The sequence below is a fragment of the Scomber japonicus genome, chromosome 18, assembly GCF_027409825.1.
Source record: "Scomber japonicus isolate fScoJap1 chromosome 18, fScoJap1.pri, whole genome shotgun sequence".
Lineage (NCBI taxonomy): Eukaryota > Metazoa > Chordata > Actinopteri > Scombriformes > Scombridae > Scomber > Scomber japonicus.
In genome coordinates, this window is record NC_070595.1 from 30,468,182 (window position 1) to 30,491,801 (window position 23,620).

The following is a 23,620-nucleotide window of genomic DNA, read 5'->3' on the forward strand; positions in this document are numbered from 1 at the left end:
AAGATTTTTCATCAAGACAAAAAAAAACTCCCTATGAACAGTCAGAGATGGGATGAGGGCGGAAAACAGAGAAACCAACTGCAACACCGGACCAATCAAACTCCTGGGACTGAAATGGATAAGATGGCTCATTACTGGACAACAAGCATCAGACTTCCTCACTTCTTCATGTGGACCCTTCACAGCAGCCGTCAGTCAAAGTCACAACCACAGGACTCATCAGTGTTTGTAACGAGCTGGGCTTCATGTCTCTTATTAAACTGTCTGCGTACAGCTGCGTGAGGCCCTGACACCCAATTTCTCATCAATGTTCCAGATGGAGAACGGTTTAAGAACCTCAGCTCTATAGGGCAACATGCAGTGGGGGGGGGAGTAAGGCAGGTGTAGCAGTAGTGAAGTCCATGCAGCTCTTAACTACATCATGTCTGTCTACAGTCCATGTCTGCCTGTCAGTCAGTGTGTGGGGCAGTAAAGCAGCTCTAAGCCCAGGCCTGGTGGGGTCGTCTGTGAAGGAAGCGTCCGCTCGGGACAGATTAGGACAGACGTGGAGAGAGAGAGGTGTGTGTGTGTGTGTGTGTGTGTACTCCAAACTCTGTCCTCTCAGTGTGTGTGCAGCGTCCATTTTGTGTTCTCCCTCCTGCTTTCAGTGTATGTGCAGTCATGCAGTCCTGTCCGTCACACACACTACAGCCACACATGGAAAATGAGGAAGAGGAGGGTGAGCAGGAGGAAGAGCTACGATTTGGCACCTCCAGAAACCTTGGCATGAGACTGGCTCCCCACCTCCCCCTGTCTGTCTGGCACAACCCCCCTCCCTCATCCCTTAGCTTATATGAATGGGCCGCCGGGCATACCCAGGAAGTTGGGCGCACCCATGGCCATGGGAGGGGGCGCCGTCGAGCCGCTCCAGTGCACCTTCATGTGGTGCCTCAGGTTGGACTTGGACGAGAAGCGCTTGTCACACTGCTGGCAGGAGAACGGCTTCTCCTTGGTGTGGATGCGGCGGTGGCAGATGAGTTGGGTGGAGACGCGGAAGGACTTGCCGCAGTCGGGGCACTGGTAGCGTTTGGGCTCGGTGTGGATCCGCCGGTGGTTCTTTAGAGACATCAGGTTGGGGAACTCCTTCTGGCAGGAGTTGCAGAAGTAGGTCCCGGTCTTGTGGCTGTTCTTGTGGTTGAGCAGGGAGCTGGCGTGGCGGTAAGACCGTCCACACTGGTCACAGACGTGGGGCTTGAGGGCCTCGCTGTGGCCCCCACGGCTGCGGGCTCTGGCCATGCTGCTGGGATTGAGTCCTTGCTCTTGCATTAATGTGTGGTCCAGGCCTGATCCCCAGCCCAGCTCCTGGGAGCCCCCCGGTCGGGGCTGCTGGGGTCTGGGCTGGCGAGGCTGTGGCGCCTGGCCGTGGGTGATCTCCATGTGGAGCCTGAAGCTGGCCTGTGTGGGGAAGGCGCGCTGGCAGGACCGGCAGGTCAGCTCCCGCTGTTTTTGGTGGACGCGTCTGTGGTTGTAGAGCTGAGAGGAAACACGGAAGGCTTTACCGCAGTCGTGGCAACGGTGGCGCCGCGTCTCGGAGTGGATACGGCGATGGTTCTTCAGGGCAAGCAGGTTGGAGTAGGTTTTGAGGCACACAGCGCAGTGGTAGATGCCGACAGTGTGGGTGTTTTTGTGGTTGAGGAGGGAGCTGGCATGGCGGTAGGAGCGGCCGCATTGATCACATCTGTGCAGAGACAAACAAGGAAAAACAAGGGGGGGGGGGGTAAAGGGGACGGGAGGAGGGACAGAAGGAAAGAAAAGGGGAGATTAGTAACTGAAGATGGTGGTTTGTTCTCACTGGTCTAGCCACGTTAATCTCAGTTACTGGTTACCACTTTCTTTGAATTACTAAAATCTCTTAAATTAGTCGTCATCTAAAATTTTGCACATACAGGTATATGATCTGAAATCCGGCTCAATGGTTTTTTAAAAGAAGACTACTACAAAGTGGTGTACCATTTAAAGCTATGATTTCTTGACAGGTCATAGGGGAGAGGACTGCTGGGTGGGGGAGGGAGGGACATGGGAGAAACTCTGAACAAACAAGGGAGGTATCTGCTGCTCCCTGCACTGCACAAATGGACACAAGCTTCAAACAGCTTCGTTCACGTCTGAAAAATCTTCTGTCACGGTTTTCTTCTTTTTGCGTGAAAATGTAGTGATGAAAAAAATCCATAAACATGCCCAGAGAACATCTACCACCACGACACATGAGTGAAGTTGCTTGTCATTCCTTCATCTGTTAAGAATAATAACCTCTAGACATGTGCAGTGCAGCTAGCTCCAAATACTTCATAATCTTCCCCTGTGGTTTCAGTTTGCCAACAAACATCAAAATGCAAGAGCCCCATCACATTAACTGCAGTTTCTAGTCTAGTAACTGGCCAATATCAGACAGAACAAATAAGAGACTATAATCAAAATCATAGCAAAGAAGAAGGAACACACAACATCAATACTTTAAATTTTGCTAATATGCTAAATACAGAATACTACTTAAAATCAAATCTGTGTCAAAGTTGGCTAAGAAAACAAAAGCATGTTAACAATACATCTAAACATGACATGTTTGACTGTAGGAAGCCTAAATACTAAAGTGTGTGATATATGCTAACTGAAAGCAAACGGGGTTGACTTATCTGGTCTCTCCACTAATTCAATTTGTCCAAACTTCAGAAAAATCCGAATTCCGGTACGCGTATGGTCCCAAGGAAGCCGGATTGGAGATCATATACCTGTAATAGACATGTAGAGACCTAAATTTATCTTCACTAATTTTTTACAACTTCGAAGAATCACAAACAACTGACGAGAACTCACGTGTACCGACACTCGTCGCCCTCTCCCGTGGGTGCAGCGGCCTTCCTCCTGACTTCCATGCCTACCTGGTTGTCCCCGCAGCGGTGCCGGGCCAGACCGGACCTCCCCTGGAAACTCTTCCCACAGGTGGGACAGCCGAAAGGAGTGGCACCCTCCTCGTGGACCTTCTGGTGGTTGCGGAGGAACCTGGCCAGTCGGAAGGCTTTCCCACACGTGTGGCAGATGTGCTTCTTCCGCTGCGTGTGGATCCGCATGTGGTTCCGCAGCGCCATGTAGTTGGTGTAGGGTTTGTCGCAGAAGTTGCACCGGAAGTTGCCCGTCTTGTGGGTGTGCTTGTGGTTCAGTAAGGAGCTTGCATGCTTGTAGGCGCAGCTGCACAAGTCACAGGCGTACGGTCTCTCGTCAGAGTCGAGGTCCACGGAGCTTCTCTCCATGCTGATGTTGGTGGAGCTGTTGGCGGACGAGGAAGAAGGCAGGTGCTGGGCTGGGCAGTCGTGAGCAGCAAGTTCATCAGCCGTGGCAAAGCCTTCACAGCAGCCATCACACTCAAAATCCATCTGGGCCCCGGGGCCCTGGGGGCCTTTGCACAGCCCCGCTGTAGTGTGGGTAGCTAGCTGCCTCTGAGTGCGGAAGCCTTTGCCGCACTCTTGGCAGTTGTGCTTCTTCTGAGCAAAGTGGAGGCGTAGGTGGTTTTTCATAGCCAGTCTGTTGGGGTATGTAGAATTGCAAACATTGCAGTGGTACTCCCCAATTTTGTGGAGGTTCTTGTGATTGGCCAGACTGCCTGCATGGCGATATGTCTTTCCACATTCTTCACAGGCGAAAGGACGCCGCCCAGTTTCAGCCGGGTCAAACTTCTGGGGCCTGGACGTTCCAGCTGAAGAGTAGGGCTTTTTGAAACCCTGATGGCTGTATTTAACACCCATTACTTGGCTTTTCGATGACTCTCCTCTCATTGACTGCATTTGAGACGGGCCAGGCTGCTGGAAGCGGGAACCATTGGGACCAGACCGGACAAGGCCTTTGGCCCGGTGCTCTTCGTGGAGACGGAGGTGGTTAATCAGCTGTTTTTGGATCTTGAAGGCCTTGCCGCATTCTTCACACTTGTGCCTGCAACAGGGATGGACAAAGATAAAGAAACACTGTAGATTTCCTTTTGTGTAATACTTGAAATTAATCTCCAAACACTAACATCATTCATCAATAAGTAAATTTGGAACCTTGACACCTAGATGAAATTCACTCCACATATATGTAATTGAAACATGTATTTCCTCTTTTAACATAACTTTAGCATCCACACTAAATGCTAAGCGAGGCAGCAGCTGTACTTAGTGACAGTGTCTGTCCACCATGGCAATGTTTTGGGACCTGAACATTCTCTTACATGACTGTAAAATGTAGAATCGCCTTTAAAATGTTTACAGCTATTAAAAAATAAAAATCAGGGACTTACCTCTTCAGGTCAAAGTGGGTCCTTTGGTGATTCTTGAGAGCTAGTAGATTGTAGTAGCGTTTCTGGCACACCAAGCAGCGGAAAACACCAGTCTTATGGGACTTTTTGTGGTTAAGGAGGGAGCAGGGGTGTCTGTATCCTCGTCCGCATTGGTCACACTTGTGGGGTTTGTCACTTTGGTCAACCATCGGCCTCCGTCCATCACCACCAACATCACGGCTTCCTCCTGCGACTCCACCAGCAACGCCTTCTCCTCCAGACATCCCTTTGGCTCCGTTCAGTCCCTGCTTGCTCAGTGAGCTGCCCCGATTTTTTCCAGGGCACAAGTGTGTGATAAGATGGTGACGATCAGCAAAAAACATGCCACAGTCAACACAAATGTGGTTGCGCCCGTCCATCTTGTCATTGCCATTTGCTGAACTGCCTCCAATACCCGGTTGCTGGCCATCTGGCCTTTGGGGGCCGTGGACTAGCTGGTGATTCAGGAGGTCCTGCTTCCTGGAGAAGCTCTGCCCACATGTGGAGCAAATCATCCTCCAATCCGCCTCCAGGTTGGAGGGTCCTGCCCCTGTTGGGTTATTGGCATGGCTACGCAGGTGGCTCCTGAGAGCTCTGAGGCTGGCGTAGTGGTTGCCGCACACCGAGCACTGATATACTTCTCCATCATCCTCATCATCCTTTTCATTGTTCCCCATTCTCTTGCCTCCACTCTGGGAGTACTGTCGCTGGCTGCTGCCTTCTTTTAGGTTGCTGGAGCTTCCGGCGGGCAGTGAGGTTCCACTGGAGCTGTGGTAGCTCATGTTCCCTATAAAACCATTGGACATGCTGCCCTGCTGCTGTTGTGGCTGCTGCTGGCCACGGCGGGGACACAGGTGCGACTTGATCCCAGATACGTCGCTGTACATCTCACCGCAGTCAGCACACACGTGTCTGTCCGCCTGGCGGTGAGCAGAGTTGCTCTGGGAAAGTGAGCTGCCGTCGAAGCGGTCGTGAAATTCAAGGGAATCCAACCCACTGCTGTGGCCGCCATCTGGCACAAAATGAGCAGCATCACTGAGGTTTCCTGGCAGTGAGTCCAGAGTTAAAGGCTCTGGAGATAGCCAGTCGTTGCTGTCATTACTAATAGGCTGGTTGGAGGGACGCCCCTTGTGGCTTCGTAGGTGGCTGTGTAGCGCTGCCAAGTGAGGGTACTGCTTACAGCAGATTGTACACTGGTAGTGGCCTGTCTGATGGCAGCGTTTGTGGTTGACCAGGCTACCTGCATGTCTGTAACTTTTGCCGCACTCCCCGCACTTAAAGCGACGCTCTCCATCATCTGGAGAGTTGGCCTGTGGTACACGGCCTCCAGGAGAAGACACAGAGCCCTGAGATCCAGAACTTAGTGTGTCTGAGTTGAGGATAGAGTTGTCCTGGCCATGGGAGGCAGGGTGGGGATCGTGGGTCAGATAGTGGACTTTCAGGGTCTCCAAGTCTGGGTGTCCTGCCCCACAGTATGCACATGTATAGATGGGATTGTTGACCGGGGGCCCCATTATGGGGTCATAAGGACCTCTTTTGTCACTGGGCAAAGGTGGCAGTGGAAGAGGGTCACCCAGAGCCGGGGTGTAAGCCGGGGATCGAACCGCACTCAGATTATGAGGCATGATGCCGGGGAAGCTTCTCGGCAGGCCAAGGGAGGGCGTGGCAGAGTTGTGCAGCAGAATGTGCTCCTGGAAGTCGGCCTTGCTCGGCAGCGTTACCTGACACAGGTGGCAGAAGCAGGCGGTGGGGTTGTCGCTCTGGGATGACTGGGTGCCACTGCTGCGCTCCGAGTCGTGGAGGCTGCTGCTGCTACTGCTGCTGCTCACCATGGATGCCCCGGGAGTCTTGAACTTCGAGTGAGTTCTCTCGTGGCTGTTTAAGGCAGCCAGGTTGCTGAATTGTTTAAAACACACAGAGCACTTAAAAGTTCCTTGTTGGTGACACTTCTTGTGGTTCACAAGGCTACCGTGGTGCCGGTAAGTTCTGTCACACTGGTCACACTTGAAGGGTCTGTCCCAAGCGTTGTCAGACTCAGGGGAACCTTTCTTCCCGTGGTCGTCTGACTCGTGGCTTTGTAGGACACTATGTCCTATACCACTATTGTTTAAATGAGAGCGGCCAAACCCGTCCGAGAGGTCCTGGGCGAGGCCGTAGTCCCTCTCGTCGTGGACTTCTTCTTCTGGTACTTCTTCACTCTCTTCTTCTGTGTGTGCACTACTAGGGGACAATGTATGGATACGAAGGTGGTTCTTCAAAGCTACTGCGTTGGGCAGGGTCCGGGTACAAACGGGACACTGGAACGAACCGACTTCGTGAGACTTCTTATGATTAGCTAGGCTGGCTGCGTGCTTGTAAATTCGGCCACACTGTTCACACTCAAAACGTCCGTTCTCTTCTTGCTGGTAATGTGCTTTCATATGTTCTAGAAGACTTGGAGTACTCGGGCAAACCATATCACACTCTTTACAGGGGAAACCCTTGGCGCGGCTCATATCATGCATTGCCATAGTACTCTAAAGGGAATCGTTTGGAAGGAATCACGGTTCACAACAGAGTAATGAACAGTGATGATAGGGAGGTGGGGGAGGAAACAGTGGGGCTTAGCTCTTCAGCTGACGACGCCGATGGCGCCAATGTTCTCCCCGAGAGCCGTCAGTGCAGGTCCAGCTGATCGGGGCCCACCGTGGGAGGTGGCGGGCCTGCGGGGGTCACACCAGCCAATGAGGTTTCACTGGAGACAAGAAGAAGAAGAAGAAAGGAGGAGGGTTACATACAAGGATCCAGCTTCCAGGGTTTACATCATATTACAATAATCATCACAGCTTTGGCAAACTCACTAATACGCATAAACCCAAAGTGTAATTATTATATACGTCGTTACAAAAGATGAAGATAATCAATAAATCTATCAAGAGAGAAATAATTTAGATCTTCATAAATTAAGAAAAACATTCTCTAGTTCCTTTTTTTCTGTCTCTGGGGTTGGACTGTTGATTACCAATTAATAAGTTATTTTATTTATAATGTAATAAAAGATTAATCAATAGAGATTAATCGCTAGCTACAGGCCGTAAGAAAGACGTCAAATAGTTAAAGTATCATGTCCTTTATCACAGATATAATATGTAACTGGTGTCTGATCATAAAAAACGGACAGAATCTCATCATTTGATAATAAAAGAGGAATAATCAGAATCATTGACGAACATCGGAGATAACGAAACGTTGCATTGACAGAAAAAAACTGCGTACGATAAAGAATTGATCAGGACTCAATAACGGAATCTGATCAATAAGCAGAATCGATAAATCGCATTGATATCAATAAAATATCATCAATTATCGTCCCGAGTCACGTCCGACTCCGAATCACACGTTCAGGGAGCTAACGTAACGTAACAACATAACGCAAAGTAATATAACGTAAGGTAACAACGCAACGCAACAATGTAACGTAACGTAACGACACAGCGTAACAACGTAACGCAACAATGTAACGTAACGTAACAACGTAACATAACGACGTAACGTAACGAAGCGGACGCATCTACGACGATCGGAGCTCCTGCTAGCTTCAGAAGCATTGTGTGCAAGAGTTTCGTAATTACGACGTTGAACATTTGAAATTCTGACGTACGAACGAACCTAGAAAACCAAACCTCACCGAGCACGTTTTTCTATTTTTTAGTTTACGAGTCGTTGATCCGTAGCTCAAAGCAGAATTATCACCTGAGAAACAAAGTAGACTCCGAACTTTATCCCTATTCGCTGTATTTGTGATTTATGTGCTTTTGTTGTGTAGTTTGTGAAAAATAAACACGTTTTTAAAAAGAACAAAAAAAAAGACAAAAAAAAAACAACGTAATGAAGACGAAACACTTTCAGATTTTTTATAAATAATGAACTAAATCATTTAAGTTTAAGTGAGAAACATTTAATATAAATAAACGGAGCTTTTTAAACGTGATGTGAAGCTTTTATGACTTTAAACTGAACATCTGATCATCACAAGCTTCTTATTTGCCGTTTTCTGACGTTATTATATTATGTTGATATTTTACTATATTATGATTATTATTATTATTATTATCATCATCATCATCCGAAGCTCTAAAATTATATTTATATTATAAGGAACTGTCTGATGAGCAGATTAACTTTAATAAAACTGGAATAATAAATAATAAACACAATCAGCTGTCTTTTAATTGTTACGTCTATAACTGAACAACAGAAAGACAGGTGTTTGTGTGTGTGTGTGTGTGTGTGTCTCTGTGTGTGTGTGTGTGTGTGTGTCTCTGTGTGTGTGTGTGTGTGTGTGTGTGTATATGTGTAATATTTACACACTGCTGTTTGTTCCTGCAGCTGCCGAACGTTTCACTGCTTCCTGTCTGAAGTTTATATTTCTAATAAAGTTATTATTATTACTACTGATAGTTTTATTACATTATTTGATTATCATTCTGTAGTTTAGGTTGTTTCATTCTAACGTTTAATAAACCTATTTTATTATTTAGTCGTGGTTATAAATGAAGCGACACCATCGGTCGGCTGAGTGTCTCCATATGGTTCAGTTTAAATTTAAAGGGTTAAAATGTGAAAATAAACGTATGAATAACTTCACACATTCTTTTTTTGTGGACCCAGCATCAAATTTCTGCTTTTAATCCATTTAGAGAGAATATATTAGAGGATTATGGTAAAAATGTCTAAGTGGTGTAACCATAAAAACTTTGTACCAAATAATTCAACTTGCTTAAAAACAGTCAATAGTCAATAAAACACCTTCCTTCCTTCCTTCCTTCCTTCCTTCCTTCCTTCCTTCCTTCCTTCCTTCCTTCCTTCCTACCACCATATCAACTAGTTTGGCATGATCTTACATCCTTCCTTCCTTCCTACCTAACACCATATCAACTAGTTTGGCATGATCTTACATCCTTCCTTCCTTCCTTCCTTCCTTCCTAACACCATATCAACTAGTGTGGCATGATCTTACATCCTTCCTTCCATCTGTCCTTTCTTCCTTCCTTCCTCCTACTTCTTGTTCTTTCTCTCTCTATTCTTCCTTCCCTTCTTTCTTTCGTCCTTCCTTTCTCCCCAGGTGGATCAAATATTTAATATCTATCATTCTTTTGTGGTTACACCATTTGACATTTTGTGGTTACACCATTTGACATTTTGTGGTTACACCATTTGACATGTTCAGGAGCATTCAGTCTTTTGGTATAAAATGGGTCAAATGTCATTTCAAATCTCTCTTATTGATCATTTTTTAATATATTGATTATATTGAAGTGGTCGTAACCTCCATGATGTCTTGCTGCGGAGTTCAGTCTGAATTCAGTCCCTTCCTTCCTTCCTCCCTTCCTCCCTCCCTCCTTGCTCAGTCTGAATTCAGTTCCTTCCTCCCTCCCTCCCTCCCTCCCTCCTTACTCAGTCTGAATTCAGTTCCTTCCTCCCTCCCTCCTTACTCCTTTCCTCCCTCCTTCCCTCCCTCCCTTCCTTCCTTCCTCCCTTCCTTCCTTCCTTCCTCCCTCCCTCCTTACTCCTTTCCTCCCTTCCTCCCTCCCTCCCTCCCACCTTACTCCTTTCCTCCCTTCCTTCCTTCCTCCCTCCCTCCCTCCTTACTCCTTTCCTCCCTTCCTCCCTCCCTCCCTCCTTACTCCTTTCCTCCCTCCCTCCCTCCCTCCCTCCCTCCTTTCCTCCCTTCCTCCCTTCCTTCCTTCCTTCCTTCCTTTCCTTGACTCTCTTATTGATCTTTTTGTAATATATTGATTATATTGAAGTGGTCGTAACCTCCATGATGTCTTGCTGCGGAGTTCAGTCTGAATTTAAACCTGATGCTGCTTTTAAATCTAGTTTCACTCATTTATAGGACACTCATTGAAAGGAAGGAAGGAAGGAAGGAAGGATGGATGGAAGGAAGGAAGGAAGGAAGGACGGGGGAACGAAGGAAGGAGGGAAGGTAGGGGGGAGGAAAGAAAGAGAAGGAGGGAGGGAGGAAGGGAAGAAAGAAGGAAGGAAGGAAGAAGAAACAGGGATGGAGGAAGGAAAGAAGGAAGGGAGGAGAGAAGGAGGGAGGGAGGAAGAACAGATGGAAGTAAGGAAAGGAAGGAAGGAAGGACGGATGAAGGAAAGGAGGGAGGGAGGAAGGACAGATGGAGGGAAGGAAAGGAAGGAAGGACGGAGGAAATAAGGAACGAGGGAGGGAGAAAGGAAAAGAGGAAGGGAAGAAAGAAGGCAGGGAGGAAGGAAAGGAAGGAAAGGAAGGAAGGAAGGAAAGAAGGAAGGAAGGATATTTTGGGATATTTACAGAAGTTACCAAATATAATTATTTGCCCAATAAAGGGTTAAATTAACAGAACGGAGGTAAAACTCTTGAATTTGAACCTTTGATAGAAACATGAAGCTCGATCTGATGTCAGCTGGGTCGAATCAGTCAAATAAAGGATTAAATTATTATTATTCTACATTTATAACTTAATAAATTATCTCTTTAATGTGAAACCCTAACCCTTAGCAGTTTAAATTATATTTTGTCTTTTTTTTTCAGATTATTTTGATAACATTCAATAAAATGAGTTTTAACCCTTACACAGGAAACGTGCACCAGGAGACTCTTTAACTTCCTGTTTCCTCCCGGGTCAAATTCACCCCGTCTGTTTTGACTGTTCCTTCCTTCCTCCCTTACTTCCTTTTTTCCAACCCTTCCTTCCTCCCTCCTTTCCTTCCTTCTTCCTCCCTCCCTCCCTTTTTTCCAACCCTTCCTCCCTCCCTCCCTCCCTCCCTCCCTCCCTCCTTCCTTTCCTTCCTTCCTTCCCTTCCCTCCCTCCCTTCCTCCCTCCCTCCCTTCTTCCTCCCATCTTCTTCCCTTCTTTCTTTCTTTCTTCCTCCCTTCCTTCCTCTCTCCTTTCGTTCCGTCTTCCTTCCTTCCTTCAGGTGCAAATGACATAACTAGTAAGGATTTTTTTCATCTAATTTTTTTCCCCACTCCTGCCTGTTTTTCCTTCCTCCCTTACTTCCTTTTTTCCAACCCTTCCTTTCTTCCTTCCTCCCTCCTTCCTTCTTTCTTTCCTCCATTCCTTCCTTTTTTCCAACCCTTCCTCCCTCCCTCCTTCCTTTCCTTCCTTCTTCCTCCCTCCTTTCCTTCCTTCCTTTCCTTCTTCCTCCCTCCCTCCTTTCCTTCCTTCCTTTCGGTGCACATGACATAACTAGTAAGGATTCTTTAAATCTAATGTTCCACTCCTCCCTGTTTAAGGGTTAAATCATTATTATATTATATTTTCATGTCTTGTGTAAAACAGGAAAGTGGAAATCACAAGAACTTTAAAGAACTTATTTATAACTATTTATAAAACTATTAATTAAACATAAATCATTATTAACCCTTTACATACGGTTCATTTAAATCTCCATCAGTCATTAATTAATGTTTAATTCATTTTCTCTTTATAGGACACTCTTTGAAAGGAAGGGAGGAAGGAAGGAAGGAAGGATGGAAGGAAGGAGGGAGGAAAGAAGGAAGGTAGGACGGAAGAAGAAAGGGGGATGGAGGAAGGAAAGAAGGAAGGGAGGAGAGAAGGAGGGAGGGAGGAAGGACAGATGGAAGGAAGGAAAGGAAGGAAGGAAGGACGGAGGAAGGAAAGAAGGAGGGAAGGAGGGAGGGAGGGAGGAAGGAAAGAAGGAAGGGAGGAAGGAAAGATGGAAGGAAGGAGGGAGGAAAGAAGGAAGGTGGGAAGGAAGAAGAAAGGGGGATGAGGAAGGAAAGAAGGAAGGGAGGAGGGAAGGAGGGAGGGAGGGAGGACTGATGGAAGGAAGGACAGGAAAGGAAGGAAGGACGGAGGAAGGAAGGAAGGACGGAGGAAGGAAAGAAGGAAGGGAGGAGAGAAGGAGGGAGGGAGGAAGGACGGACAGATGGAAGGAAGGAAAGGAAGGAAGGTAGGGGGGAGGAAAGAAAGAGAGAAGGAGGGAGGGAGGAAGGGAAGAAAGAAGGAAGGAAGGAAGGAAGGAAGGATATTTACAGAAGTTACCAAATATAATTATTTGCCCAATAAAGGGTTAAAGGATCATTGCAAAAACAAAAAAAGAAAGTGTGTTAATGTATAAATTACATATAAAATGATCCAGAACCAACCAGGAACCAACCAGGAACCAACCAGGAACCAACCAGGAACCAACCAGGAACCAACCAGGACACAACTGTTAAACATAAATAAATATATATATATAAAAATTAAAATTACAACATTTCTGCAGTTTTCATGCTTAGTAAAGTTTCCCCAGCGGCCGTTTTTGGGCCTCGAGCCGCATGTTTAACACCTCTACATTAAATCATTCCAGCTCTAATTATTAACTCTGAAGTTTATTAATTTATTTGATTCATAAATAATAATATTTCAGCCTTTAATACGGTTATATCCTGTTTTTAGTTCTCAGGTTTTACAGCCGTCAAATGTGCTGAAAACATTAAATATAAATATTACGGTTTATATTTATTATATTTATTATTTATTATATTTATTATTATATTATATTTAATTTTTATTATTTATTATATTTATTATTTATTATATTTATTATTTTTATTATATTTATTATTATATTTATTATTTATTATATTTATTATTTATTGTTATTATTATATTTATTATTTATTATATTTATTATTTATTATATTTATTATTTATTGTTATTATTATAATTATTATTTATTTTATTATATTTATTATTTATTTTATTATATTTATTATTTATTATATTTATTATTTATTATATTTATTATTTATTGTTATTATTATATTTATTATTTATTTTATTATATTTATTATATTTATTATTATATTTGACTGTATTACAGGTAAAAGTGTATTAATGTATATTTCTTGTATATATTAGTACTACTGATTTTGTCCTTATTGCTGAGGCTGTAGGGGGAGATGTTTTATGTTGTAGAATAAACAGAGAAATTAAAAATAAATAATTATAATAAATAATAATAATAATATTCTGCAGTTTTCATGCTTTGTAAAGTTTCCCAGCGGCCAGTTTTGGCCCTCGAGCCTCATGTTTAACCCCTCTACATTAAATCACTCCAGCTCTAATTATTAACTCTTCTTATTTCAGTGAGGTGTTAATCAATCAATCAATAAATCTAACATTTAAATTTAAAGGTTGCAGACAGTATTGATGACTGATATCAGCTGTTTCATTCATTCTGACGTCACGTGATGCTTTTCATTCACTCACATTTGAATCAGACTTCTCAAAACACGCAGCCAATCATAAAACATCCTTTTCTTCCCTCTCTCTCTCTCTCCAGTGAGCCTGAAGCCAACATGCTGTAAACAAACTGAGCTGCACTCTGATATACTCTCAATACTCACTCATATCATCAATAATCACTCATATCATCAATGCATGTGACAGATTTAAGCTTTAAAAGGGTCTTTAAATTAAAAGAAGCATGAGTGCATTTATTCCCCTGCAGGAATCAGCACAATCACACATGTTGGGGTTTTTTTTGCATGTTCCAGGAGGAGGGAAAGCAGCAGATTTAGATCCCAGACTCTTTGACCACTAATCAGGACAAAGCAGACCAACCTCCTCCGACATCTTCTACGGTCCACTCCCCGATGTCTACCCGGAGGAGAGACGCCTAAACCGGGCTACATGCAGAGGGGAGCAGGGGGGTGGTGGAGTGGAGGTGGTGGTGGTGGTGGTGGTTAACCAAGTGAGACAAATCCACTGTTTTTAAAAGCATTAAACCTCCGATGTGATGAAGCAGTGCAAGACAATTTCCTTCCTCCAGTGAGCCTGAAGACAACTAAATGTAAACAAACTGGAAAAAAAGGCGCCTGCACTTTTAATCACTAATAAAACCCAAAAATGCATGTGACAGTTTAAAGCATTATAAAAAGCGTGTAAAATAAAAAAAGAAGCATGAGTGCATATGTATCCCCCCCCTGCAGGAATCAGCAGCTCTGCTCACACATGTTGTTTTTTTCCAGAGGGGGAGAAAGCAGCAGATTTAAGATCCCCCGTCTCCCCCTCAGCTTAACCCGGGCTGCAGCCTGCACACAGCTCCGCATCAACACGCTGCTAAAAATGTCTGGATGAAGATAAAAATAAAAAATAAAAGGAGACACAAGCACATAAACACCCGCAGCAGCAGCAGCAGAGAGGCTCCCTGACCTTGGCCTGGTTCAACCTCCCGGCATGAAGGTATCAGGACAAAGCGGGCCATCTCCTCTCTGCTCTCACTCGCAGCCGACGCCGACATTTTCTACGGTCGACTCCCCGATTTCTACCCGGGGGAGAGGCGCCTAAACCCGGCTACACGCGGCGGGGAGCGGAGGGGTGGCGGTGGAAGGTATCCGTAGTAGTTAACCAAACGGAGACTAATCCAGTGGGGTTTTTAAAAAGTGTAAAACCTACCGATGTGATGGTGAAGCAGAGCGGAGCGGAGCGGAGCAACACCTCCACCACTTTCACTGAGACCCCATTTCATCGGAAAATGGCTTTCTGAGCAGCGAGCCATTTTCCCCCCGATGCTAACGATGCTACAAGGGCTAGCTTCGCTTTTTTCAACCCCGCAAACACAACCTCTAACCCGGCTACAACCAGCACCTCTAAGGGGGGGTGGTGGTGGTTTAGATAGGTATTTAAAACAAGGTGCAAAAGCAACACCCCCTTTATGTGTTTTCATATTTATTTATAGTACATTATTATTAAAAAGGAGACACATTAACGGCCCGAGCAACCATTAGCATTAGCTCCAGGCTAGTTAGCTTAGCATAGCATAGCAACCCCCCACCCCCCCGCGATGAGAGAAAAAAAGGGGGAGGAAGGGAGGGGGGCGGAAGTTCAGCACAACAAAACGATAAACACACAAACACACAATTACCACAAAGCAGCCGGTGCAACGGATTACCGAGCCGCTCCCCGGTGATTAAACTCCGGTTACCGCGAACAGAGAAGCGCCGCTGTAGCATCACGGCTAGCGGCTAGCAAGCTAGCGGTTAGCATCCCGAGGCTAACACAAAGATCTCTCCACACAAGCGCGCGGCCGCCGCCAGAAAAAAAAACACCGATTATTTCTCCGGTAAAAGCTCCGAAAAACTCACCCTCAGCTGGCCTCCGTGCCCGCGCGCTCTGCGGTGCACGGCGGGGGGATGCAGAATGTGCACGTTTCACGGATTAGGCATGTTATCTGGTTATATTTGTTTCCTCCTGCTGCTCTACAACCAGACTTTTGGTGCTTTGGCTGTTTCCGGTGTCCCGCCTCTCTCTGTGGAGGCTGCCTCACTAACGGGGGTAGGGGGTGGGGGTGGGGGGGGGGGGGGGTGATGGTGATAATAATAATAATAATAATAATAACTTTAATTATAGAGCAGCTTTTAATAAAACAAATTACAAAGTGGAGATAAAAGCAGAACAACACACACAGAGAGCAGCTACATGACTGATACTGATGAAGGGAAAGGACAATGACATTATTTTTATTATATTTATACACTTTTATATTATATTTCCATCATCTCTTTACTGTATTTCACTATCTTCTTCTACCTTCATCTTGTTGCTGCTCTCTGTGTTGTGTGTCTTTGCTTTGTGTTGTTCTGCTTTTGACAAGATGAAGGTAGAAGACAATGAAATACAGTAAGGAGATGATGGAAATATAATATAAAAGTATATAAATAACTTCATCTTGATAAATGGATGTGTTTTACAGTGCTTCTCTGGTCGTTATCACCACTCAACGCTCTTTTACGCTACGTGTCATTCACACACTGATGACAGGAGCGAGTCGTATTTTGCCCAGCGACACATCGACATGCTGACTGTTTGGGAATCGAACCGCCGACCTTCCGGTTGGTTCTTCCGATCTGCTTTACCTGCTGATCCACAGCCAGCCGCTCTGATCAAAGCAGAACAACACAAAGCAAAGACACACAACACAGAGAGCAGCAACAAGATGAAGGTAGAAGACAGACACAGAGAGGAGGTGATGGAAATATAATATAAAAATGAATAAATATATATATAGTCACACTTTTTACTTTCCTTTGAATTCCTCTGAAACAGTTTACTGAATATATTCTCTTTTATTTTGTAATTATCAGGTAGGAATAGAGACGTCTGACTCTCCTTCAGCTGATCCTGTTATAAGGAAAGGAGGGAGGAGGAAGGAAGGAAGGGAGGGAGGGAGAAGGAAGGAAGGAAGGAAAGGAGGGAGGAAGGGAGGGAGGGAGGAGGAAGGAAGGAAGGAAAGGAGGGAAGAAGGAAGGAAATGAGGGAGGAAGAAAGGAAGGAAGGTAGGAAGGAAAGGAGGGAAGAATGGAAGGAGGAAGGAAGGAAGGAAGGAAGGAAGAAAGAAAGGACAGATTAAGGAAGGAAGGAAGGAAGGAAGGAAGGAAGAAAGGACAGATGAAGGAAGGAAGGACGGACAGAGGAAGGACCCGGGAGGATGACAGGAAGGTTAAAGAGTCTGTATCTCCTGGTGCACGCTGCCTGTTTAAGGGTTAAGCCCATTCGATGTAGCTTTGAAGGAGTAAAATAAAATCTATGGATTATCTTATACTGAATAAATTTCCCTTTCGCCTCTCTCCTGTGTGTTTCCCTGTGTTTGATAATATGTTTAACCAGTCGGAAAGGTGATATTATTAAATATGTGGTGAAACCTCATAAATAACTGTAATCAGTCTCTCCACTAACTGCTGCCGATTAAAAACAGCTTAACACATATTTATATGAGACTGGAGACTCTAATTACAGACCTGGATCCTTGTTTCCACTGAACCTGAGAAGACTGGGAACAAATATTCTATAAATGATTAAATAACGTAACGATGGTCGTATTATAAAATGTCAGACAAAATATGAACTGCAATAGAAAATAAAGAATATGCAGTGGAGGTATTACTGCGTCTCAGAGAAGCATTTCATATTTATAACTGTAGTCTGACCCGATCACAGCTGATAATTAACTAAATGTGACGTTTCTAAAATACTAAAAGCTATTATTTACAGACCATATGAATTTATTTTGGACTCAATGAAAAAATAATCGAAAAAGCCAAAAAGCCGGTTTGATTCAGATCTTGTTTATTGTCACTGAAACTTTTCAAACATCCTGATTCAACAGGTTTTTACTTTACTTTGAATTCCTCATAAACTGTTTACTGAATAGATTCTCTTTCTGAAGTCTGAAGCATGAGGTAGGAAGAGAGAAATCTGACTCTCCTTCAGCTGATTCTGTTATAAAGATATAAAGTTATAAACCATCTAATATGTGACATCGTCCCCATCATGGAGGTTGGTAGTAAGACACTATGGAGGTTGGTAGTAAGACACTATGGAGGTTGGTAGTAAGACACTATGGAGGTTGGTAGTAAGACACTATGGAGGTTGGTAGTAAGACATCATGGAGGTTGGTAGTAAGACACTATGGAGGTTGGTAGTAAGACACTATGGAGGTTGGTAGTAAGACACTATGGAGGTTGGTAGTAAGACACTATGGAGGTTGGTAGTGAGACACTATGGAGGTTGGTAGTAAGACACTATGGAGGTTGGTAGTAAGACACTATGGAGGTTGGTAGTAAGACATCATGGAGGTTGGTAGTAAGACACTATGGAGGTTGGTAGTAAGACACTATGGAGGTTGGTAGTTAGACACTATGGAGGTTGGTAGTAAGACACTATGGAGGTTGGTAGTAAGACACTATGGAGGTTGGTAGTAAGACATCATGGAGGTTGGTAGTAAGACACTATGGAGGTTGGTAGTTAGACACTATGGAGGTTGGTAGTAAGACACTATGGAGGTTGGTAGTAAGACATCATGGAGGTTGGTAGTAAGACACTATGGAGGTTGGTAGTAAGACACTATGGAGGTTGGTAGTAAGACACCATGGAGGTTGGTAGTGAGACACTATGGAGGTTGGTAGTAAGACACTATGGAGGTTGGTAGTTAGACACTATGGAGGTTGGTAGTAAGACACTATGGAGGTTGGTAGTAAGACATCATGGAGGTTGGTAGTAAGACACTATGGAGGTTGGTAGTAAGACACTATGGAGGTTGGTAGTGAGACACTATGGAGGTTGGTAGTAAGACACCATGGAGGTTGGTAGTGAGACACTATGGAGGTTGGTAGTAAGACACTATGGAGGTTGGTAGTAAGACACTATGGAGGTTGGTAGTAAGACACCATGGAGGTTGGTAGTGAGACACTATGGAGGTTGGTAGTAAGACACCATGGAGGTTGGTAGTAAGACACCATGGAGGTTGGTAGTGAGACACTATGGAGGTTGGTAGTAAGACACTATGGAGGTTGGTAGTGAGACACTATGGAGGTTGGTAGTAAGACACTATGGAGGTTGGTAGTAAGACACTATGGAGGTTGGTAGTAAGACATCATGGAGGTTGGTAGTAAGACATCATGGAGGTTGGTAGTAAGACATCATGGAGGTTGGTAGTAAGACATCATGGAGGTTGGTAGTAAGACATCATGGAGGTTGGTAGTAAGACACTATGAAGGTTGGTAGTAAGACACTATGGAGGTTGGTAGTGAGACACTATGGAGGTTGGTAGTAAGACACTATGGAGGTTGGTAGTAAGACACTATGGAGGTTGGTAGTAAGACACTATGGAGGTTGGTAGTAAGACACTATGAAGGTTGGTAGTAAGACACTATGGAGGTTGGTAGTGAGACACTATGGAGGTTGGTAGTAAGACACTATGAAGGTTGGTAGTGAGACACTATGGAGGTTGGTAGTAAGACACTATGGAGGTTGGTAGTAAGACACTATGGAGGTTGGTAGTAAGACATCATGGAGGTTGGTAGTAAGACACTATGGAGGTTGGTAGTAAGACACTATGAAGGTTGGTAGTGAGACACCATGGAGGTTGGTAGTTAGACATCATGGAGGTTGGTAGTAAGACACTATGGAGGTTGGTAGTAAGACATCATGGAGGTTGGTAGTAAGACACTATGAAGGTTGGTAGTGAGACACTATGGAGGTTGGTAGTAAGACACCATGGAGGTTGGTAGTTAGACATCATGGAGGTTGGTAGTAAGACACTATGGAGGTTGGTAGTAAGACATCATGGAGGTTGGTAGTAAGACACTATGAAGGTTGGTAGTGAGACACTATGGAGGTTGGTAGTAAGACACTATGGAGGTTGGTAGTAAGACACTATGGAGGTTGGTAGTGAGACATCATGGAGGTTGGTAGTAAGACACTATGGAGGTTGGTAGTAAGACATCATGGAGGTTGGTAGTAAGACACTATGGAGGTTGGTAGTGAGACATCATGGAGGTTGGTAGTAAGACACTATGGAGGTCGGTAGTGAGACACTATGGAGGTTGGTAGTAAGACACTATGGAGGTTGGTAGTAAGACACTATGGAGGTTGGTAGTAAGACACTATGGAGGTTGGTAGTAAGACACTATGGAGGTTGGTAGTAAGACACTATGGAGGTTGGTAGCTAAATGTTAAAGCAGTTCACTCCAGAAATTATCTCTGAACTAACATCTCACCTAAACTCTGAAACTTTCCCTCTAGAGACTGAGATCTGATAGATGTGACAACCAACCCTGTTCTCCCCTATATGTATTATATATAAATAAAATAAATGTGATAGCGTAAAATAAAATGAAATAAAAGACAGTAGCAATAAACCATCAAAGACTAGTCTGTAGAAATGAGTGTTAAGAAGTGATTTAAAAGAAGTCACTGATTCTGTGAGCTTTACTTCGTCAGGCAGGTCGTTACAGAGCCGAGGGGTCTGAGGGTGAAAGCATGTTCCTCTTTAAGGGTCAACCTCGACTTTGGGACAGTCAGCTGACCCACCTGATGGTCTACGGCTGCTCATATGGAGTCAACATTTCTGATATTGGAGCCAGACCCAGAAGGGCTTTACAAGTGATTAATACAATTTTAAAATCAATTCTAAAACGATCAGGAAGCCAATGAAGAGAAGCTGTCGTCTGTTAAAACCAGTGAGCTGGCTGTGTGAGGGCCGGAGTCTCTCCTCTCTGGGTTAGGGTTAGGTTCCTTCTCTGTGGAGGATGATGTTAGGGTCGGGTTCCTTCTCTGTGGAGGATGATGTTAGGGTTAGGTTCCTTCTGTGTGATAGTGAGACACTATGGAGGTTGGTAGTAAGACACCATGGAGGTTGGTAGTAAGACACCATGGAGGTTGGTAGTGAGACACTATGGAGGTTGGTAGTAAGACACTATGGAGGTTGGTAGTGAGACACTATGGAGGTTGGTAGTAAGACACTATGGAGGTTGGTAGTAAGACATCATGGAGGTTGGTAGTAAGAGATCATGGAGGTTGGTAGTAAGACATCATGGAGGTTGGTAGTAAGACACTATGGAGGTTGGTAGTAAGACACCATGGAGGTTGGTAGTGAGACACTATGGAGGTTGGTAGTAAGACACTATGGAGGTTGGTAGTTAGACACTATGGAGGTTGGTAGTAAGACACTATGGAGGTTGGTAGTAAGACATCATGGAGGTTGGTAGTAAGACACTATGGAGGTTGGTAGTGAGACACTATGGAGGTTGGTAGTAAGACACTGTGGAGGTTGGTAGTAAGACACCATGGAGGTTGGTAGTAAGACACTATAGAGGTTGGTAGTAAGACACTATGGAGGTTGGTAGTTAGACACTATGGAGGTTGGTAGTAAGACACTATGGAGGTTGGTAGTAAGACATCATGGAGGTTGGTAGTAAGACACTATGGAGGTTGGTAGTGAGACACTATGGAGGTTGGTAGTAAGACACTGTGGAGGTTGGTAGTAAGACACCATGGAGGTTGGTAGTAAGACACTATAGAGGTTGGTAGTAAGACACTATGGAGGTTGGTAGTAAGACACTATGGAGGTTGGTAGTAAGACACTATGGAGGTTGGTAGTAAGACACTATGGAGGTTGGTAGTAAGACACTATGGAGGTTGGTAGTAAGACATCATGGAGGTTGGTAGTAAGACATCATGGAGGTTGGTAGTAAGACATCATGGAGGTTGGTAGTTAGACATCATGGAGGTTGGTAGTAAGACACTATGAAGGTTGGTAGTAAGACACTATGGAGGTTGGTAGTGAGACACTATGGAGGTTGGTAGTAAGACACTATGGAGGTTGGTAGTAAGACACTATGGAGGTTGGTAGTAAGACACTATGGAGGTTGGTAGTAAGACACTATGAAGGTTGGTAGTAAGACACTATGGAGGTTGGTAGTGAGACACTATGGAGGTTGGTAGTAAGACACTATGGAGGTTGGTAGTAAGACACTATGGAGGTTGGTAGTAAGACACTATGGAGGTTGGTAGTAAGACACTATGGAGGTTGGTAGTGAGACACTATGGAGGTTGGTAGTAAGACACTATGAAGGTTGGTAGTGAGACACTATGGAGGTTGGTAGTAAGACACTATGGAGGTTGGTAGTAAGACATCATGGAGGTTGGTAGTAAGACACTATGGAGGTTGGTAGTAAGACACTATGAAGGTTGGTAGTGAGACACCATGGAGGTTGGTAGTTAGACATCATGGAGGTTGGTAGTAAGACACTATGGAGGTTGGTAGTAAGACATCATGGAGGTTGGTAGTAAGACACTATGAAGGTTGGTAGTGAGACACTATGGAGGTTGGTAGTAAGACACCATGGAGGTTGGTAGTAAGACACTATGGAGGTTGGTAGTAAGACACTATGGAGGTTGGTAGTTAGACACTATGGAGGTTGGTAGTAAGACACTATGGAGGTTGGTAGTAAGACACTATGGAGGTTGGTAGTAAGACACTATGGAGGTTGGTAGTAAGACACTATGGAGGTTGGTAGTGAGACATCATGGAGGTTGGTAGTAAGACACTATGGAGGTTGGTAGTGAGACATCATGGAGGTTGGTAGTAAGACACTATGGAGGTTGGTAATAAGACATCATGGAGGTTGGTAGTAAGACACTATGGAGGTTGGTAGTGAGACACTATGGAGGTTGGTAGTAAGACACTATGGAGGTTGGTAGTAAGACACTATGGAGGTCGGTAGCTAAATGTTAAAGCAGTTCACTCCAGAAATTATCTCTGAACTAACATCTCACCTAAACTCTGAAACTTTCCCTCTAGAGACTGAGATCTGATAGATGTGACAACCAACCCTGTTCTCCCCTATATGTATTATATATAAATAAAATAAATGTGATAGCGTAAAATAAAATGAAATAAAAGACAGTAGCAATAAACCATCAAAGACTAGTCTGTAGAAATGAGTGTTAAGAAGTGATTTAAAAGAAGTCACTGATTCTGTGAGCTTTACTTCGTCAGGCAGGTCGTTACAGAGCCGAGGGGTCTGAGGGTGAAAGCATGTTCCTCTTTAAGGGTCAACCTCGACTTTGGGACAGTCAGCTGACCCACCTGATGGTCTACGGCTGCTCATATGGAGTCAACATTTCTGATATTGGAGCCAGACCCAGAAGGGCTTTACAAGTGATTAATACAATTTTAAAATCAATTCTAAAACGATCAGGAAGCCAATGAAGAGAAGCCAGGATTTAGCTGTCGTCTGTTAAAACCAGTGAGCTGGCTGTGTGAGGGCCGGAGTCTCTCCTCTCTGGGTTAGGGTTAGGTTCCTTCTCTGTGGAGGATGATGTTAGGGTCGGGTTCCTTCTCTGTGGAGGATGATGTTAGGGTTAGGTTCCTTCTCTGTGGAGGCTGATGTTAGGGTTAGGATCCTTCTCTGTGGAGGCTGATGTTAGGGTCGGGTTCCTTCTCTGTGGAGGATGATGATAGGGTTAGGATCCTTCTCTGTGGAGGCTGATGTTAGGGTCGGGTTCCTTCTCTGTGGAGGATGATGTTAGGGTTATGTTCCTTCTCTGTGGAGGCTGATGTTAGGGTTAGGTTCCTTCTCTGTGGAGGCTGATGTTAGGGTCGGGTTCCTTCTCTGTGGAGGATGATGTTAGGTTCCTTCTCTGTGGAGGATGATGTTAGGTTCCTTCTCTGTGGAGGATGATGTTAGGATCCTTCTCTGTGGAGGATGATGTTAGGGTCGGGTTCCTTCTCTGTGGAGGATGATGTTAGGGTTATGTTCCTTCTCTGTGGAGGATGATGTTAGGGTTATGTTCCTTCTCTGTGGAGGCTGATGTTAGGGTCAGGTTCCTTCTCTGTGGAGGCTGATGTTAGGTTCCTTCTCTGTGGAGGCTGATGTTAGGGTTAGGTTCCTTCTCTGTGGGGGATGATGTTAGGGTTAGGTTCCTTCTCTGTGGAGGATGATGTTAGGGTTAGGTTCCTTCTCTGTG

At 44.7% G+C, this 23,620-nt stretch overlaps 1 protein-coding gene across 2 annotated transcripts; it reads right to left on the reverse strand.

The window, feature by feature from the left end:
• Nucleotides 1-232: 232 nt before the first annotated feature.
• Nucleotides 233-15,585, reverse strand: si:dkey-89b17.4 (zinc finger protein 62). 2 transcript variants are annotated; one of them, XM_053337894.1, is made up of 4 exons: nt 15,454-15,585; nt 4,310-7,061; nt 2,854-3,963; nt 233-1,717 (listed from the first exon to the last, which is right to left on the reverse strand). In XM_053337894.1, the coding sequence occupies exons 2-4, from the start codon at nt 6,835-6,837 to the stop codon at nt 829-831; spliced, it is 4,527 nt and encodes a 1,508-aa protein (XP_053193869.1). In that variant the 5' UTR covers nt 6,838-7,061; nt 15,454-15,585; the 3' UTR covers nt 233-828. The 2 variants fall into 2 exon arrangements, with proteins under 2 accessions (XP_053193869.1, XP_053193870.1); XM_053337895.1 differs by lacking the exon at nt 233-1,717 and adding an exon at nt 2,658-2,768.
• Nucleotides 15,586-23,620: the final 8,035 nt, after the last annotated feature.

Coding starts and splice junctions, on each gene's coding strand:
- si:dkey-89b17.4 (XM_053337894.1), bottom strand. CDS start 6,837: ATGGCAATGCATGATATGAGCCGCGCCAAGGGTTTCCCCTGTAAAGAG. Junction 3,964..4,309: donor ACCCACTTTGACCTGAAGAG/GTAAGTCCCTGA, acceptor TCCCTGTTGCAG/GCACAAGTGTGAAGAATGCG. Junction 1,718..2,853: donor GGCGACGAGTGTCGGTACAC/GTGAGTTCTCGT, acceptor GTCTCTGCACAG/ATGTGATCAATGCGGCCGCT.